The sequence below is a fragment of the Lagopus leucura genome, unplaced genomic scaffold (assembly GCF_019238085.1).
Source record: "Lagopus leucura isolate 7727_CA_CO unplaced genomic scaffold, USGS_WTPT01 Super-Scaffold_73, whole genome shotgun sequence".
Taxonomy (NCBI): Eukaryota; Metazoa; Chordata; class Aves; order Galliformes; family Phasianidae; genus Lagopus; species Lagopus leucura.
Window position 1 is genome coordinate 71503960 of NW_024962252.1, and position 18596 is coordinate 71522555.

Consider the following 18596-nt stretch of genomic DNA (forward strand, 5'->3'; position numbering starts at 1 on the left):
AAGAAAGAAAGAAAGAAAGAAAGAAAGAAAGAAAGAAAGAAAGAAAGGAGGGAAGAAAGAAAGAAAGGAGGGAAGAAAGAAAGGAGGGAAGAAAGAAAGGAGGGAAGAAAGAAAGGAAGAAAACGAAGTTACAACCACATACAAAGTAGTTAATGAGCTTTTTCTATCTGAGGAGCCTTTATAACTCACTCATATTATTCAGGCTGGAGTTTCTAATGATGCTTTTGGTTCTGCACTCTGCCCTGCACAGTTCAGCCTCACCTCTTTTCTTTTCAGCCAGTGACCTCGAGCTGGGTGCTGCCTACCACAACCTTTCACCCTCAACTGTGACTTACCACAGTAGCAAGAAAAGAAAATAGGAAGGGACTGGAGAGACAATAGCATTATAAGCAACATAGAAAGCTCTCATCCAACAGTGTGAAACCATCCTGGCTCATAGGAGTGGAATGCACTGGATAAGGACTGCAATGAGGGGGAAACAGATGGAGCCTGTTTTTGGATACAGCCTTTTCTCTTTGGATGCTTAGTCTGCCAGGGATGCTGACTAAGTTGCAGAGGGAATTCATATTTCTTTAGTGGAGTAGCTGCTCACCTTCTCAAACCTGTTTTCATCATTTGTGATGAACTGTGATAGCGTGGCACCATCAAAAGCAGCACAGAAAGCAAACCAAGTGGGTAACAAGTGTGGAAACAGAACAAAAATTGTGGTGCACAGGACTTAGGAACTGATCTCTCTCTTACCCTCATGTGCACTGTTTCAAGTGGCCTTGTAAGTACTAACACTCGGGCAATCCCAAACTAAGGCAAGCTTTCAGGCTCAAAGTTAATTTTCTTCCCATTCTTTGGTACATACCTATCTTGGGCATGAAAAGAGCACCCGACTCCATACTGTGCTGCTGCATAAGTAGATCTCACTCTCCAGAACCAAGAAGTTATCTTATGCTGCCTGCAGATCACCTGGACACAGAGCTAGAAGCCTACAAAGTTTAAAAGCCTAGCAGGGGAGCCTGTTATCTCTTTGCCTTTTAAATTTTCATAGTCTCTCAGGACAGCTCACATAAATCCCATCAAAGGGCTTCCAGTACTCTGTAAATGTTCAAATTTGGGTAATGCATGCATTATTTGCTGTCACTTAATTTTGTTACATGAAGCCTGCAAGTAGCAGCAGTTCCTGTTTTCTTAGATAACCATTACAAATGATCTCATTTATGATATCTTATTGAGAAATATCTCATGGGACCATTGTTCTCAGAAGTCAGCTAAAACATTCCTACTAATTTCAGCAGGCCTTGGAATGTTAACAAGCTTCTGAAGAGCAATTAATGAAAAGAAAAGCATGATTGAAAACAATCTTCATCTGCAAGTGCTTTGAGAATTCTGTATTTTTGAACAGTGGGAGTTTAATGTATTAACACAATCACATTAAAAAAGCATTTTGTGTAGACAGCAATGAAGACATTTCAGACACATTAATTCTCCCACATTGTTTTTGTTATTGTTTCATTATTTACAGTCTGCCTGCTTGCTTGTATCTACTCACTGGCTCTTGTCTCAGATAGTAAGCTCTGTGCAGGAAGTGTGGTATCTGGTCTGGGTTTTGTTTTGGTTTCTTTCTAACATTCTTCACACAACTGGATAGCATTGAAATAGAAATAAGAACAGATAATGAGCTTGAGCAATTGAGAAACAAAACTTATTAAGGAAAGCAAATCAGAACAGTAACTAAAAACAACTTAAGTGCAAAGCAGAAATGATTAAAATCGTACTCATAACTGAAGTGAATGTTAACTAATCTAACTAGGCTGAACAAGGCAGTTTTTCTTTAAGCTGACTTAAAATGTAGAGTTTTAACATCTGAAAATGGATATCAATGAAAGCCCTCTGTCTGTGAGCAACTAACTCTCATAGCAATAAAATAAGATTCAGGTAGCAGTAGTTCTGCACCAAACATGGAGTACAACTGACACTTCTTCATTTTGATGTCCGCTCAGGACAAGTTCAGGCTTCACAAGGAAGAGGACTGAATACAGGTATGTATTGAACCAACTAGCTGGATCTTTATTGCTAGAATGCTAGAAAACATTGTCTTTCAGTTCTATTTGCTAACCAATGCAATATTTTCAAAGCATTCAGGGGCACTTCCACATCTGCAAGTAACAGGAATATGTTGCGACCCAATGCAGGTAACGCAGGTAATCAATCACTTTTCTTATTTCTCCCCATCACTCACCTCTAAAAAGCAGACATTACTGTAGTTATTGCACAGCAATAGCATAACTTCTAGAAACAACAAATAAAAAGGAATGATTAAACGTAGAATTGTTCTCAGAACAATATCCTAAACCTATTTATATGGGTACTTTATAATACTCACTAATGCAAAATGTCAGGAGAACTTGTGTCTTGGGGTCTATAGGCCTAACTTCAAGAGGAATCATAGAATCACAGACGACTTGGGTTGGAATGGACCTTAATGCCTGCCCAGCTCCAACCTCCTGCTGTGGGCAGGGCTCCCACCCACCAGCTCAGGCTGCCCAGGGCCTCATCCAACCTGCCCTTAATTGCCTCCAGGGATGGGGCACCACAGCTTCTCTGGCAGCCTGACGATTTCTTTCAGTTTCCACCTCCTGAGCATGGTCAGCATCTCAGGACCCGCTGCTTGTTGCTCCAGTGCACTAGAGAACTACAGTATCTACTAACATTTAGACTCCTTTCTTCTGCTTTTGCCACTCTCCCTAAGCTTGTAAATTCTTCCTTTTTTTTTTTTTTTTTTTTTTTTTTGCTTGTTTGTTTGGGTCTTATTTGTTGGTGGTGTTTTTTTCTTTTTTCTCTTTTCTTTTTTCTTTTTTCTTTTCTTCTTTTTTTCTTTTTTCTTTCATGCTTGTCTATCCTGGCCAGATGGCATCTAACCTCCATCTCTCTCTCACACTGTGCAGGTATTCAGCGCCAAGAGCCTGTTGCCACCATCCGCAGGCCTGCCGGGTCTCCAGCCCATCTGGGTGAGCCAGACTGCTAAGTGCAGTCTGCCTTCTTTCTGCCTTCTTTCATGATTTTAGTAAGCCTAAATTAACCCATATGCTGGTCTGCAGACGAATTCTCTGTGTACTGAAGGGCCAGCCAGCAGCTTCCAGAATGAGGAGTCAGTGGACAGATTGGACACTAGTGAGCTGTTGTTTCAGGCTGCAGGAATCAATTTCTACCACAGTGTTTGTAATTTACCTTATTTGTTAGTCAAAATGAGGAACAAAACCTCAGCCCCGTGCAGCCTATCAGGTCTATGGTAGAGATAAATTTTCTGCTGTTCCTGTCATTCTCAGGAACCTCCAGACTGATTGCAACACAGGGATTGTCTTAACAATGATTAGTTGTCTTAAACATCTTTGATGCATTTCTTCTTTCCCAGCTGTGCAATTCACCATCCACTTCATCAGCAAACAGTTCTTTCAGTGGCACTCTGGAAGGCTGCTGGCAACTTCAGGTGGCTCCAGAGCACTCAGGGGTGCTCTATTCTGTTACTTTGTTTTAACGTTATTCCTGTTTATTTCAGTCCATTTCTGTTCCTTCATTTCCATCCATGTTTGTCTTTCTCATGTTCTTTTGGCCATACCAAAATCACAGCCTTTTCTTTTTTTTTAAAATCTCATAATTGTTAAATTGTTATCTTCTCTCAATCCTCTTTGCCATGTCAAAATCCAGTGCCCATCATCACAAGGGAAACAGGTGGGCAATATGTACAATATGTACCCATGCAGAGCAGCAGAGCAAACACGTTGCCTGTAAAAGTGCCTAACAAAGCAGTGCACGAATTATATTACACTGTGTACAGGAGAGAGAACCTGGTATGGCAGGGAAATGGGAAGAGCCCTGTGATGTGCTGACTAAGCCTCAGTCTGTCCAAATCTTTGCCAAAGGAGCAGGGGAATGCTGTGCTGAATCTTGTTTAAATCAATCACAGTTTGTTCCCACCTTACGTATCTGAAGACTTCCCAAGATGACTGCAAAGCACAATTATTCCATAATGAACAACTGTTTTCACAGCCACAGAGCAAGAGAAAAAGATCCCACAAACATATACTTGTTGTATTCCCTACAAGCCCTGATCTTTTCTCAGCCTGGGTCCTGGCGGCTCAGATGAGCTGCTTCCAAGCAGCCAATTTTTCTCACGGTCAAAGGGAAATTCCTGGACAACTCCTTGCTTTCTTGGAAAGGAGAGCTGTTTTTCTTGATCCTGCAAAGCGAGTGCGCACTGCTCAGCAAACAACAGCTATTGAGCTGTGCTGTCAAGGAGCTTCTCTATTCAGCTCAGGTTAGCAAAAAGATTTGCTTGGAAAACACCCACCCTGACACACCATTTGTTTGCTTGGCTTCTCCCTGTCTGCTCTCAAGAAGGCCCCACCTCCTCCAACCCCTTGACAATTATAGATCTTTTTACATTGTTTTAAATATCAGTCTTGTAGTATTTTAAAAATCAACCTTGATTTTTGTGGGCATTATCAAGCAAAAAAAAGAAAAACTCTAGCTATTTAAAAGAATACTCTTTTTCCTTTCAAAGGAACATTTAACTGAGAGCTTGCTCTGTGATGTGTCTAGGACTACATCCAAGCATAGAGCTTTTGCCTGGATTCCTGAATCACACAGATTTAGTGCATTCTTCATCTCTGCAGCCAGATACCCAAATCCTTGGCACTTGTGCTTGTCTTCATTCAGGTCTTCTCACTACAGAAAGTTTTCAAAGGACATGAGCCGTGGGAAGACTGCTCAGAGAAGCCCTACACAGCTCCTCCTTATTACCCATACACAGCAATTTGGAAGGACCCACAGTTATCTGAGTCAGTTGTTCTAGAGAAGAGTAAATCTAGAAAGAGTCCACCATTACTCCTACTGACAAAAAAAACAGTCTTTTCCTGGAGTTACTGAAAAACATGACTTTTCTGAGGTTGTATAGTCAGATAAGCTAGAGGAGCCCGCATGCAGTCACAGTGAGGTGGTAATCTCACAGAAAGGTCAGTGTTTCATGGGCTAGAGGACATTGGTAAACCCACAGCTCCCTTTTCTTTTTTCCAGACCAATATATGCTTCACCCATTGGCTGTAATCTGGAGGATGCCAGCCACCAGTCTAGTTGGGGAAGCATTATTTTTTGGAGGAGTACTTCTGGAGGCTCCAAAAACAGACAGCTGGGGTCATATTTATGAAAGCATCAATTTGGAGTTTTTACATGCCTGATAGGCTGCAAACAAGATTTAGACACCTTCTTTGTCTTTGCAGGTTCAAGCTATACAGAAATCAGTAGACTGCAAATTTCCAGTGGGAAACAATCTAGGGAAAGCAAAAGTATACTGAAGTTGGTGTAATTGTCTCAGTGTCAGTTCAGTTCTGAGGAACATAACCAAAGCAGATCTAAAGAGGCATACTGAAACATAAAACAGATGAGAGCTCTGGAGCCAGTGACATAAGCCTGCTAAATGTGGCTTGAAATGTGTCTGTAAAGGTTTCCAAGTTTTCTGATTTCCTTAGCTCCTTCTCATGAATAGTGATTCACTATATAAATTGGCTTTTCTAAACTGAGCTTTTTAATCTCCAGTGATTCCATTATTTTCAGTAATACTTTGTCTTTTCTTTCATGTATGAAAGCAATGGAAACAGACTTGTGGAAACCTGGACTGAGCTTTTTTGACACAGGTAAATATTTAAAGCATTTGGTAACCAGACTGGGAATTATTGTTTCCCATCATGTGTGGGGAAAGCTCACACTATTCATCAGGCCCATGGCATTGCTGATAACAGTCTCATTCTAAGAAGTAATTATGGTATTTAAGATGACAAATGAGGTATGTCGTTTACATCTTAGTAGTTAAAATTATTTTGAGCCTTCATCATTCTCAAGTTCCTGCCAAAAGTGAGAGCAGAACAGATGAGCTCTGCAAAGAGTTGGCAGTTGTACTGCAGGAAAGAGGTTCTAGCTACTGAAATTCACTTGTAAATAAGAAGATATTTTGGGAATGCCACCTCTGGGAAAGCAGTCTAGAAATGCCATCAATGAAAAAGATGGCAGATTATTCTGATGCAAATGTATTTAAGAAGGAAGGGCATTCAGATGAGAATGGTGGATTAAAAAACAGTGGGCATTACTGAAATTTTCTAATGTTCTAGCCTTAAAAAGTCAGAAGACAGCATTTTTAGAAGTACTGGTGTGTGAGAAAAAAAGCTTTACATTTGTAGCAGGCTTAAGAGGCAGAAGATCAAGACTTGAGAAATTCTTAGCCAGGTGCAGTTTGCAAGTGCACATCCCACACATTCAGTATTTAAGGGATCTCTTTCCGTAAGAACATTTAAAGTAGACTATGCAAAGTCTACTATGCAAAGTCCATGCAAAGATGTGGCAATTCATCACAGCGTGCTCTTACTAGGAGCTGGACTATCCAGTGTAAGGTGTCTTTTCCATTACCAGTTTTGCTGCTGGAGAGAGCTGTGCCACGTTGGTGGCCCTTGCAAAGACCTTCCCCCCACACACCCAAAGCCAAGGTGTGACTAATCCTCCCACTGGCTGCTACCAGCAGTGTTGCCTATTTGCATTAGTTTGCAAATCCAGTGGCAGTGGCTCTTCAGTCAAAATTTGCATAATCTCAAACGTGAACAGATTTCCCTTCTCCAGGGGTGGCACTCTGAGCCATAGAGTGAGCATGTTTCTATCCAGCCTTCAGTGGGTTTAATTAGAAAAAGCTGCAGCGCAGTGTACAGGGCCAGTGGTGCAGAGGGGCACCCTGAGACACCAAATGACAAATTGCATTGAATGCAATGAAAAGTTGAGTGTGGGAGAAGGGATGTTGTATCAACAGTTTCTCAGAATCTGAAGCGTCCGTGTGATAAAGTCTGATGAATTCAGATTGTCATTTCAAAGGAATGGTTCCTGGTGTGCATGCAGTCACTGCTGTCTTGCTGAAATGAATGGGGAGTTTAATCAGCATAGACAGCTGTGACAATCAGTGAAGAGAACTTTAATTAGCATGGAGTAGGCTACCCATGCAGTGAGTTCAAATTCCCATGGCAGTAACAACCTTAAAATAGACTGGCAGAATCCACAGATTCTGACCACCTCCCCAATTAGTGGGGAAGGTTATTTGGTGGGCGACCTTATTGTTACAGTGAGCACAAAGCAGCTTGCTGACCCACAGCCTCTGAGAACAGCTGGTGGCACCAGCAGCCAGAATGAGGAGTGCCATGGTTCTCAGGTGCACCGTGCTGACAGAGCTCATGGCAGCTTTAGGTATGGACTGCAGATTTTATTGAGCACAGACACACATGTGAGGGAAATAGCTGTGAATTAACTTCCCCATAAAGTTTGTCTGCTAAAATGAGAGGCATGTGTTAGTATCTAACCTCCCAACAGCCTTTAATCCATCTGTTTCATGACCTGCAATAAGGTAAGCAGGAATGCAGTATGTATGTGGTGCCAAGCACTATGTGTTGGAACGTAGTGCTGCAAGGTGGAATGTGGCTTTGGTCTGCTACTGAGGGAAATTACACACCTGTGATTAAAGGCGACACTGGAGTACACACAGTCATAAGGACAAGTTGCTGAGTATTTCAGGTTTTAAAGAAAAAAAATGAACATAAATAAAATGGGGCTAAACTTAGTGCCCTTTTCCTACCTTGTTCATATGGGAACACCCAATGTCCTTCCCAGGGCCAGGCACAGTGCCCAGCCAACACAGCGTCCTACCCAGTGACAGATGCCGGGGGTGAGAAAGACAGAGGGCAGTCACACAGGAATGGAACTGGCAGGGCTGGCTGATCCCTGCCGCAGAAGGTATCTCCCTCACTGGCAGCTGAATTTAGAAGTGAGATGCCAAAGCAAGACTTCTGCCCAGTAATGTCCCAGCAGCACGCTATAGCTACGCACAGGGGATCAGGTGCCAGGTCTGACACCAGTTTGAGGACACAGCCTCAACAAAACCTCCTCTCCTGACCCAAAACTGCACACAGCTTCATCGTGCAGGGGAAACAGCCCCAAGCAGCTGTATTCTTGTGTTCATTCCCACGAGAGGTGAGTTGGTAGATGTAAATAGAGTGGAAGGTAGACTGGTGGGAGTTGGAATTTCCTGTTTTCTTGAATATTTTCTGCACTGTTATGGCTCAGTCATTAATAAGTCTGGCAGCCAGCTCAAGTGGTGCACAAGCTCAGAGCTGTTACAGCTGCCATCAGATTCTGGTAATGCTCTTTGCTGATGTCCCTTGGCCACCCACTTTACACATGCAGTGCTCACATACGGGGGCTGCTGGCTGCCCTGGCAATGGAGATGGTTGAGGTGAGTTGCCAGGACTTGCTACCCACCCTCACTTCCCTCTCACATTTAGCATCTTCAGACTGCAGGTGCTCAGCAGCAGCCCAGGGGCTTCCTCCAGGCACCCCTGCAGACACCCAGAGCTGGGGCAGACCAGCACACCTCAACAGAGCCTCTCCTCTCCTCCGTTTCTCCAGGTTTTGCTTCAAAGGAGGAACTGAACCTGAAGCCACTGGAGACAACCTCCCAGGGGAACCCAAGTATGTACATCGGAATTAATGTCATAATTACACAGTACCATTTTATTAATTACCTGCTACTAGAAGGGATTCAAATTAAATAGCAACTACGACTTTTTAAAGAAAACTTAAGATACTTAAGGAATACATTTTCATCTGCAGAGGATCAACAAGTGCTCTCTGCCAGTCCCTCTGACAGATACAATTGGTTTTGCTTTTCCAAGAAAGGCATTTCAAGATGTAGCTTACCTGGGTGTCAGGACGATGGCTGCTCACTGCTCCTGTTCAGGGTGAGCTCAGCTCCACGCTCTGGGCACACACAGCTCCTCTCAAGGCGTTGCGATGGTGCAGGACAACAAAGCAATGAGCTGCAGCCAGGGATGGGCAAGCAAACTCTGATGACCGCACACACTCCTGTGGCCACACAGGCGCTCTTTCTGATGCGGAGGGTGGGAGGGAAAGAAACCGCCTGAGAAATGGGCGCAGTCAGGAGAGAGGTTCTGTGCCCCGGCTGGGGTGCTGAAGGAGCATTGAGGAGCCCTCCATCTGGGGATGGAGATGTCACATGCTCTGAAAAGCAAGCCTTGCAAAGTCCTTTGTAATTAAAGACAGGTTTGCCCATTAACTCGTCTTGAAATGAGGCCCAGACAAGAAGGAGGAAGGGAAAGCAAACCACAAATGCAGAGATGGGATCATCCACCTCTTCAAGGGAAGCCTCCCTGGTGGAGGGGTTCACCTCCTGCTGACCCCAGGGCCTCCTGTGCCCTTCCTCCCACAGCTGAGCGCTCACTTTTGTCTCAAGTCCTCTTTACCTTAAATGCTGAACCAAGCATTCCTATGCCCTCAGTTGCTCCATCTAAAAATCTTAATATGTTTTGTCTCATCAAAAAAATGTCAAATACACCTTATAGAAGTAACAGGGAGGAGAAGAAAGGGAGAAGGATGCCCTTGGAGATTCAAACTCACTGTAGGAAAGCAGAGCTCAGTACAGCTCCCTACAGAGCACACGTAAGCAGAGTTCTGCTGCTGATCAAGTGCAGGAACACTTTACCATTCAAATGCAGTGAATTAAGTTGGAGCAAGCATGTAAATCTCAGATCCCGTTAGCTAAGAAACTTCCACTATGCATGTGGACATCCCATGAGGTATTTCCCTTTTAAGGCCAGGAGATTCAGGAAAATTTGGCTCCTAATTAAGGTATTATTTGTTTTGGGTTCCCAGCCTTGCCTCACTCTCTGCTGTGAAAGAACATGCTTTTCGGTCACGCTTCTCTAATTCAGCATTATTAGAATTAAAAAAACAGACAGCTACGGGAGAAAGAATTGAAAGTAATGAGATGGGAGACAGTTGCATAAGCCAGTAAGAACAATTGGCACTTTGTCGCCTTCAGGCTATCTAATGATTAAAACACATGATTTTGGACAGTCTGATTGGTAGGAGACATCATCGGAGACAAATCAAGAGATACAGACGGCAGGAGAAAACAGTAGCGCTCCAGTGAAGCCAAATTTTGCTCCACTCCTAGTCACGGTTCAACTGACAAATGTTTCACCACTAACGTGAGGAGAAGTAGAGGCAGGCTGGTAGGGGCCACAGTTAGCACATGCAGAAGCACAAAGATCAGGTTCATCTGAGTAACTAGCAGGAAGAGTTTGAGTACAGACACAGCTTTTATCTGAGTCAGGCAACACCAAAATTGTGCTGCTGTACACACACAGGTGAAACCCACAGCTGCTTTGGGAACAACTGAAGCTCAGGTCAAACACGGAGTGGGAGCTGCTGTCACCACCTCACCAGCAGGCACAGCACGGGTGCAATGACAGCCACCTCCTGCCCCACACACTGGCTGTCCCCAGGTGCCCAGGGACACCTCAGGGTGGCTGTTGACAAAACAGGCTCAGGCCAGCCACTACGTCACCATCAAAAGCATTTTAGTAGAGCTTGTGCAGCAGGAAGAGTCACCAGGTACAGAGTTTTTAGGCCTTTGCTCTTCAAAAGAAGCACTACTACTAAAAGGACCAAAACCATTTTCCCTGCTTTGTGTCTCTCCTTAGGCTGCAAGGTGGATTTGTCCTTCTTGATGGATGGGAGCTGGAGCATTGGTAAACGCCGCTTCCAGCTCCAAAAGCAGTTCCTCATTAACGTGGCTCATGCCCTCGGCATCAACAGTGCTGGGCCTCTGATGGGCATCGTGCAGTACGGGTAAGGGCCACTTCTGCACCCAGGCTACAAACCTAGCTCTGTTTCATTATTGCTGTAAATGAGAATTGCAATATTTAGAAACAGTTGTTACTGAAACACCCTCTAGAATTCCACTAGTGTGGCCTCGTTGATAATTTATCTTTTCATCCATATTCACAGCATGGGGACTTCTTTTTGTTATTACTGTTGGTGCTTCCATGCTGTGACCTCCACCTGTGGTTACACTGTGCAGGAGCTGCTGGAGCAGCACTCCTCTCCCCCAAGCAACCCCAGAGGATAGTGGGCACAAACATATCAAAGAACAGTGTCAACCTGCCTTCACAACCTGTTACACTCTTTGCTTTGAGAAGGTCTCTTACCCCTGCCTGCCGCCTTCTCCTTTTTCTGTCAGTCTGGGAGCAGTCAGGCATTCAGCACACTTGCTAGAGACAAGCCACTCCCATCACCATCGATATACATCTGGCTGGAGCATGCTAAAGCTTGCCAGAGGAAATTCAGGATGGGTATTAGGAAGAATTTCTTCTCAGAAAGTGGTGAGGCAGTGGCATAGGCTGCCCAGGGAGGTGGTGGAGTCACCATCTCTGGAGTTGTTCAGGAACTGTGTGGATGTGGCACTGAGGGGCATGGTTAGTGAGCATGGTGGGGATGAGTGGTTGTTTGGACTAGATAATCTTGCAGGTTGGAAACAACCTTAATAATTCTACGATTCCTGCTCACACCCAGGAGCAAAATAGGACAGAAAGCTCTTACAGCTTTTGTACTGCTGTATGTAAGGCAAAAAACCTGACAACTGCTTCATGTTTCTTTCCATCTGCCAGTGATGACCCTTCCACAGAATTTAACCTGAAAACGTACACCAGCCCCAAGGACCTAAGAAACGCCATTGAGAAAATCCCTCAGAAAGGCGGACTTTCCAATGTTGGTAGGTTACGGGCTGCATGCACACCCTCAGCATAGGGAGGGCTCCAGAGCCTGGAGTGCTGCCAGCCCTGTAACTTATCCTCAATCTCCTCTTTCATTTCAGGAAAGGCACTTTCATTTGTCAACAAGAACTTCTTCTCAGATGCTAATGGAAACAGAGGTGGAGCGCCCAATGTGGTGGTGGTAATGGTGGATGGGTGGCCAACCGACAGGGTGGAGGAGGCCTCCAGGCTGGCCAGGGAATCAGGGATCAACATTTTCTTTGTCACTATTGAAGCAGCTGCTCAAAATGAGAAGCAAAATGTTATTGAGCCAAACTTTGTGGACAAGGTACTTACTGGGCTGGGCTCTGGCTGTACACTTCCTTGGACTCTACCTTTTTCAAGTGATTTTGCACAGGGGCTTAAGCACAGTCACACTTATGAGACATTTCCCTTCCTTCTTACCACTCATGGTTACTTCTGGTCCTGCTTAGACTGTTAGGCAGTGCTGAAGTTAGAAAGGTGACCTGTCTGAAAGCTGCTAAGAACAAACTTTGGCTCACAGTAAAGCTCTGGTCTGAGGTTCATCATGAAGCAAATGGCTCTTTGCTGACCAAGCATTGGCACAAACCTGCAGACAAGATTTTCTGAATGTACAGCAGCATGACAAAGCACAAAAAAAAAAAGAAGGAAAAAAAAAAGAGAGAATGCAACTCTTTGCACTATTAACATTTGGCACTGCTCAATAGTGTCTCAGAGCAAGGTGACACAAGGTTATGGCAGGAGATATCTACTAAGTTCCAGACTCACTTGAGCTCAGGAAGCACGGCAGAGTTATCTGCTATTTTGAGAGAACAGATTCCTGCCTGAGCCACACTGCTCTGCCATGAAATAATTTCCATTAGTTTCAAGGCTGTTTCAGAACTCCGTTGTTTCTGGTCAGTGTTTAATTGGATTATAGCCTGATTTGCATTTATTTTTCAAAATGGCAAAGCTACAGTGAGTCTGTGCGAGCCTGCCAGAGAGCACAAGTGGGAGAATGCTCCATGCTTCGTGCCACCCCTTGGTTTCTATCTACATTCACCCAAATCCCCCTGATCCTCTAACAGCTTCCTGCAGATCTGCTCCCTACCAAGTATTTGGTGATAAAAACAGACATTAACATGGTTTTTGTCTGTCTGTCCTTAATTATCTGGCAGAGCCAGAACAACTGAGAAAGGTTTTTACACTTTTATTAACATTTCTTGTTCTTTTTTTTTTTTCTGATTGTACAGCCAGGGAGAAACCAGCTTCAGCCTGAGGTTTCAATTCAAGGCAGGAGGGGTTTATCAGCAGGGAAATCCATCCTTGTTGTCCTAACCCTGGGAGGGAGGGAGCTGAAGTTGTCATCTGGCAAATGTTGGGGCTTCCAGGTGGAGCCACACAAACAGCGTCTCGGTGATTTGGATGCCTTCTCCACAAACAGTGTAACTTATCTCAAAAAGCTTGACAGGTGGCAAACCTGGTTATTACACTTCTTTCATGGCTATAATATCAGCTCCATCCCACAGCTTTAAAAAAGGGGAAGAGACGAGACAAGTATCTATAGAGAAGTATTTCCCAGGGAACCAGATGGCAGCTAGAGGAGAGCCCGCTCCAGACTCCAGCATTGCTCTTTCCAAAAGCCTAAATTTACAGTTTAGCTAAAATCCCAGTTGAAACAAGCAGACTGAATTTCCACTGCATTCGTACTTGTGGTGTTTTGCAGGCAGTGTGCAGAACAAATGGCTTCTACTCCATCATGGTGCCCAGCTGGTTCAGCCTCCACAAGGTCGTCCAGCCCTTGGTGAAGCGGGTCTGTGATATCGACCGGCTGGTTTGCAGCAAGACGTGTCTTAATTCAGCCGACATCGGTTTTGTGATCGATGGCTCCAGCAGCGTTGGCACCGGCAACTTCCGCACAGTCCTCCAGTTTGTAGCCAACATCAGCAAGGAATTTGAGATTTCAGACACGGACACCCGTATTGGAGCCATTCAGTACACGTATGAGCAAAGACTCGAGTTCAGCTTCGATAAGTACAGCACAAAGCAGGACGTGCTGAGTGCTATCAAAAGGATCAACTACTGGAGTGGTGGAACCAGCACAGGGGCAGCCATCAGCTACGCCTCTGAGCAGCTCTTCACCAAATCCAAACCCAACAAGAGGAAGATCATGATTCTCATTACGGATGGCAGGTCTTACGATGATGTCCGAATGCCAGCCCTTACAGCTCACCAGAACGGTAAGTTCTACCATCATTATCTGCTCCTCCATACCTCCACGTTTATTTGGGTCAGAGAAATACATTCTGCTGTGATGCAAAGGCATTGGATGAAACCTTAGGAAGGAAGCATAGCATCCACTCTGGGGTCTCATCAACTGCTAGGCAAGATCAGCATCTGAATAAGGAACTTTCTGAAAGTAACACAGAACTAGAAAGATGCAGCTAGACCTAAGAGATTGCAGAGGATTTCTACTGTCTTGATAACATTTGAAGCGAGCTTGGGCAGTTCCACAGCAGACACCAGGCATTTCTTCCATTTTGACAATGCCACCTTTTTTTTTTTTTTTTTTTTTTTTTAGTTTTATTAATTAAAAACTGCAATTCACTGCCAATTTTTTCATGGCCTAGTAGTTATGTCTGCAGTATTGGTCTTAACCAATCAAATGTAATGCAATTAAAACTTTTATGCTCACCCTTATCTCTTGGGTTTCTTTCCAGGAGTTATAGCTTACTCCATTGGAGTTGCTTGGGCTGCCGAAGATGAACTGGAAGCCATTGCAACAGATCCAGATAAGGAGCACTCCTTCTTTGTGGATGAATTTGACAACCTCTACCAATTTGTTAATCCACTCATCCAAAACATTTGCACAGAGTTTAACTCACAGCCACGGAACTGATGGAATGGAACAGGCCAGGATCCTTGGGCGTCATGCTGAAAACACACAATGCTACAGGAACAATGCCAGCTCTGAGCTCAACAAATACTGGAATTATTTTTCTTTGGCACTTTCCAGTTAATGAGGTCGATTGCATCTCTGTCCTTATGTATGATAATGCTCTGTGTAGGCTACTGATTTTTCCCCTGCAGGCTTCAGAAACTCTGATTTGGATGGAATAGAATAACAAGCAGGAGACATCAAGGAGGGAGTAAATGGAGCTGTTTGGAAAGCTGTTAATAGTATAGAGCCTCAGCTTAGGTGATTCCCACCACAGGGTACACACAAGAACTAAGATGTACCACCTGCTTCCTGCAGTGGCCAGGACCCCCCAGAGAGCTGCTACACTGCTCTGCTGCTGTGGTAGAAGCCCCTCCCACTGACACTGCCCATTGCTCACAATCCAGGATAGGACTGACATCCTGAAATCCCAGGCACATACTGGGAAGATAGTGTGAATTCAAGTATTGAGCTTCATCCAAACCCAGAGACCAGAAAATCAGCAAGCGGCCATGATTGGGCTGTGGGACCCACATCCATTTGCCAGTCCCCATAAAGCCCCAGATCTGCAAAGCAGCCAATGAAGGGGCTGGATCTCATCTCCCACAGTGCTGCATTAAATGTGCTTAAACAACAACAACAACAAAAAATCTTGTCCCAGTAGCTCACTTACACCATCTTTTGCCACGCTGCTCAAGGCCTTTGCAAAGCAGGAGAGCCACAGAAGCAGAAGAGGCTCCTTCAGTAAAAACTGTGGGTTTCAGTTGCTCACTGTCTGAAAGGTTTCTCAGACCCCCACTGCTCTATCACCAAACATGGCACAGTTAGAACAGCTTACAGCAGACTTTAGCATGAGGATAATTATTCAAGAGCCTTTAAAGAGGCTTAAGAGGAAAATATCTTAAAGCTCTGTATTACACACTGGGAAAAGCAGTATTTCTAGCATTCACAGGCACCCTCTTCTGAATTTGGTGTGGACTTCTGTTGTATGGATTGATTTCAAGACACACCTTTACAGCCCCAGTAAATTCAGAGTACGTGGCTGTTCTGTCTATGGAGAAGCAGCCAAAGCACTGATCAGCAATGGGAGGAGTGGCACGCAGAGGTCTTTTGACATTGCACTGCATGGCAGGTAGCAAGCAGCAGTTGCTGGTAGTTTCCATCTGGTCTCATGTATAATAATAATACATCCCTTAAGCAGAAATTACCAAAGGAAAAGGCTGAAGTTTCAGTGCAAGTACATGCATGTGTGTTCATGCACATTACGGTAATTACAGCACAGATTTGTGGAACTAACAGGAAATTGAAAGGTATTAAAGCTCACATTCCCCCTCTTACTCACAAATTAATTTTTTAATGTTATCATTCGCACAAAGCAAATTAGGGTAAACTGCCACCAAAGGAGCACCCTTTCTGTCAACAAAACTGACACCATCTTTCAAATCTTTGTTTGGAAATGGGACTGAAGTAATTAAAAATTCCCAGAGAAGTTACCATACTTCAAAGCATTGCAAACAGCCCATTCAACACAATTCCCCAGTGTGATGAAATGAGCCAGGTGAGGGTTCCTTTGCTAGTGCTCCAGCCACTATTCCTAAAGCCATGCCGGATGAAGTGGTGGTTTTACATTGGATTTACTGGGGACTTCATATTCTTAATATTGCAGGTTAATTCTTAATAGACAGCTTGCTACTGCATATCAGGGCCGTACTGGACATACCCTGGCAGCACAGGAGAGCAGCACTCTGCAGATGGTCCTGCACACTGTGCTTATGCTCTGCAGCCAGAGCCACAGGTGTTCTTTAACACAGACATTTTCATTTGTACTGAAAACTTCGAGCAACAGCAAGTTTTCACTCTCCACAGAGAAGCTGAACAGCTATCTTCCTCATCAAACATTTGCTTAGGGCATGGCAGGGTTTGCTGTTGTCTAAATGGTTAATCTTGACTTTTACAGAACACCTGTGGTGCTCAGATGCCAACAAGCCATTCTATTCACTTCTTGAGATGACCTTGAAATTAATTTTTAATCTGACTCTCATCTAAACTGAGATGCCTTAAACACAGTGAAATTGAGCATAAGCCGCAGAAGTCCCAGTACAGCCTTCCTTCAACAGAAGAGGATCAGCACAGAATGTGGTCCTCTATAGCCCTTCACCTTCCATAGCAATAAAAACACTTGTCACATCTGAAGACTGTCAGTAATAATAATAAAAGATAACAACCCTTCATAAATGTTTGGAGGAGTTATGTTGGTTTGGAGAAAGCAGAACTCCTTCTGTAACATATACAAGCTGTTCTGAGCTTCTCAATACAAGTTGCTATATCTTTTGCAATAAAGATGTCCCAAAGGCACACAAAGTCTATTTGTATATATGCAGTTACAAAAAAAAAAAAAAAAAAAAAAAAAAAAAAAAAAAAAAGGCAACAAATATGGTCCATGCCATGGTAGTTTCTCAAGTGCAGCTGATGTTTCTACAAGGCTTTAGAAGACAAAGCAAGGATGGGAAAAAAACAAACAAGTGTTTGGATGCATTTCTTTTACATGCTCAGCTGAAAAAAAATAAGCCTAGAAGGGAGCAAGCAAGGGCAGGAACAGCACATTCCCTGTCAGAGGAATCGGACATTGCAACAGAGCCTACTGGTCTGAAAGGTCTCAAATATGTATGCACATCTTGCTAAGCCTGCAAGATAGTGTCTTATTTGAAACCAGACATCTTTTGGAAGCCAAAAAATAATAAAAACACAGGCTCTATTCTTTTTAGATGTGGGACTGAATCAAGAGGGTTTAGATATCCCAGCACTCGATGCTGGGCCACTCAGTATCAGATGCCTGACCATTGCAGTGAGGCCTGCGGCCTGGCTGAGGCATCCAGAAAAGCAGACCTGGAGCCAAATTTCTCACTGGATATACAGTCAAAAAGGAGCTTCTGATCACACTTTCCTTACAACATGAGTATCTGCACTTTTCCGTTATCTCAGCAAAGGCAATAACCCATTTCAGGTTCCTCAGCAGGGTCTTACATGGCTAGGCCAGTGGCACCTCTGCCCATTCCGTGCACCCACTTGCTTCTCAGCTGCTGCCACTTTGCTGCTTCAGCAGGCAGCAGCTTTCCCTGTGGCTCTCAATTTGCTCTTCTACAAGCTGGCAGAGCAGCTTCTCTCCTCTCCACACTCTTTCCAGAGCCACTCTTTAGCATAGAAGGGTAAAAGTGCAAGAAGCCAGTAAACACTGGTGCTAAACAAGCCGACAGCCAACCAGACAGGACCAAGGTAATCTGAATCTCCTTCACGCATCTACTACCCTGCCCATCAGCTCCTCTCTATCTACGTGGCAAGTCAAAGCAAATCACGTATCAGAAATATTACCTAACACCAGACAGTAAGAAAAGTCTTCTGTGCTGTACATACATTAAATTATTTCATGGTTGAACACAATCACCACCTGAACCATTCTTCTAGTTGTTTTGCGTTGCCCAGCACTGTCTCCTCGTTACAGAAACAAATTGATCCCATTCCATTTTCTTTTCCATCATCACCTCTCTTTGAGGAAGTCTTGAACAGTAGCAGGCAACCCACATTTGCTAAGTTGCCTCTATATTGAAAACATTGCAAATATACATCTGTGTAAGTGAGTGTCTCAAATTCAAAGTAGTCTTTAGGCCTCCTATGTGGGAGTGTTACTCCTACATTGTTCTTTCTCCTACTCCTTATCTCACGAATTTTCTCTCCAGAGGCAGAACACTGAGTAAAAGCAATTGTACCATCGTTTCGTAAGACAATTCCTATTACTATTTTCCCATAAGTAGGGAAGAGGAGTAGTACTAAGTTAGAAAGGTTATTTTACCTATCATGGAGACAGAGGAGATGAGAACTTCACTTAGCCCACCTACAAGCTTAAAAAAAAAAAAAACAACCAACCAGGAGGATGGACCTGCTAATGAGTTTCTTTACTCAGTTCTGTGTAGGTTCCCATACCACCCCCTCAACAGCGTCGTTCCGATCGTTTT

The 18596-nt window shown here is 44.0% G+C and overlaps 1 protein-coding gene across 2 annotated transcripts in view; it reads left to right on the plus strand.

The window, feature by feature from the left end:
* VIT (vitrin) overlaps positions 1-16943 on the plus strand; it is a 41968-nt gene extending 25025 nt beyond the window's left edge. Inside the window, exons 10-19 of one of the 2 annotated variants that reach the window (XM_042892680.1) lie at positions 1992-2030; positions 2127-2192; positions 2937-2999; positions 5634-5681; positions 8482-8544; positions 10578-10725; positions 11544-11647; positions 11750-11976; positions 13375-13888; positions 14369-16943. In XM_042892680.1, the coding sequence (XP_042748614.1) occupies positions 1992-2030; positions 2127-2192; positions 2937-2999; positions 5634-5681; positions 8482-8544; positions 10578-10725; positions 11544-11647; positions 11750-11976; positions 13375-13888; positions 14369-14547 (1451 nt within the window). In that variant the 3' untranslated portion in view covers positions 14548-16943. The remainder of the gene's footprint in view (positions 1-1991; positions 2031-2126; positions 2193-2936; positions 3000-5633; positions 5682-8481; positions 8545-10577; positions 10726-11543; positions 11648-11749; positions 11977-13374; positions 13889-14368) is intronic. The other variant, XM_042892690.1, reaches the window with a different exon arrangement.
* The last annotated feature ends 1653 nt before the right edge of the window (positions 16944-18596 follow it).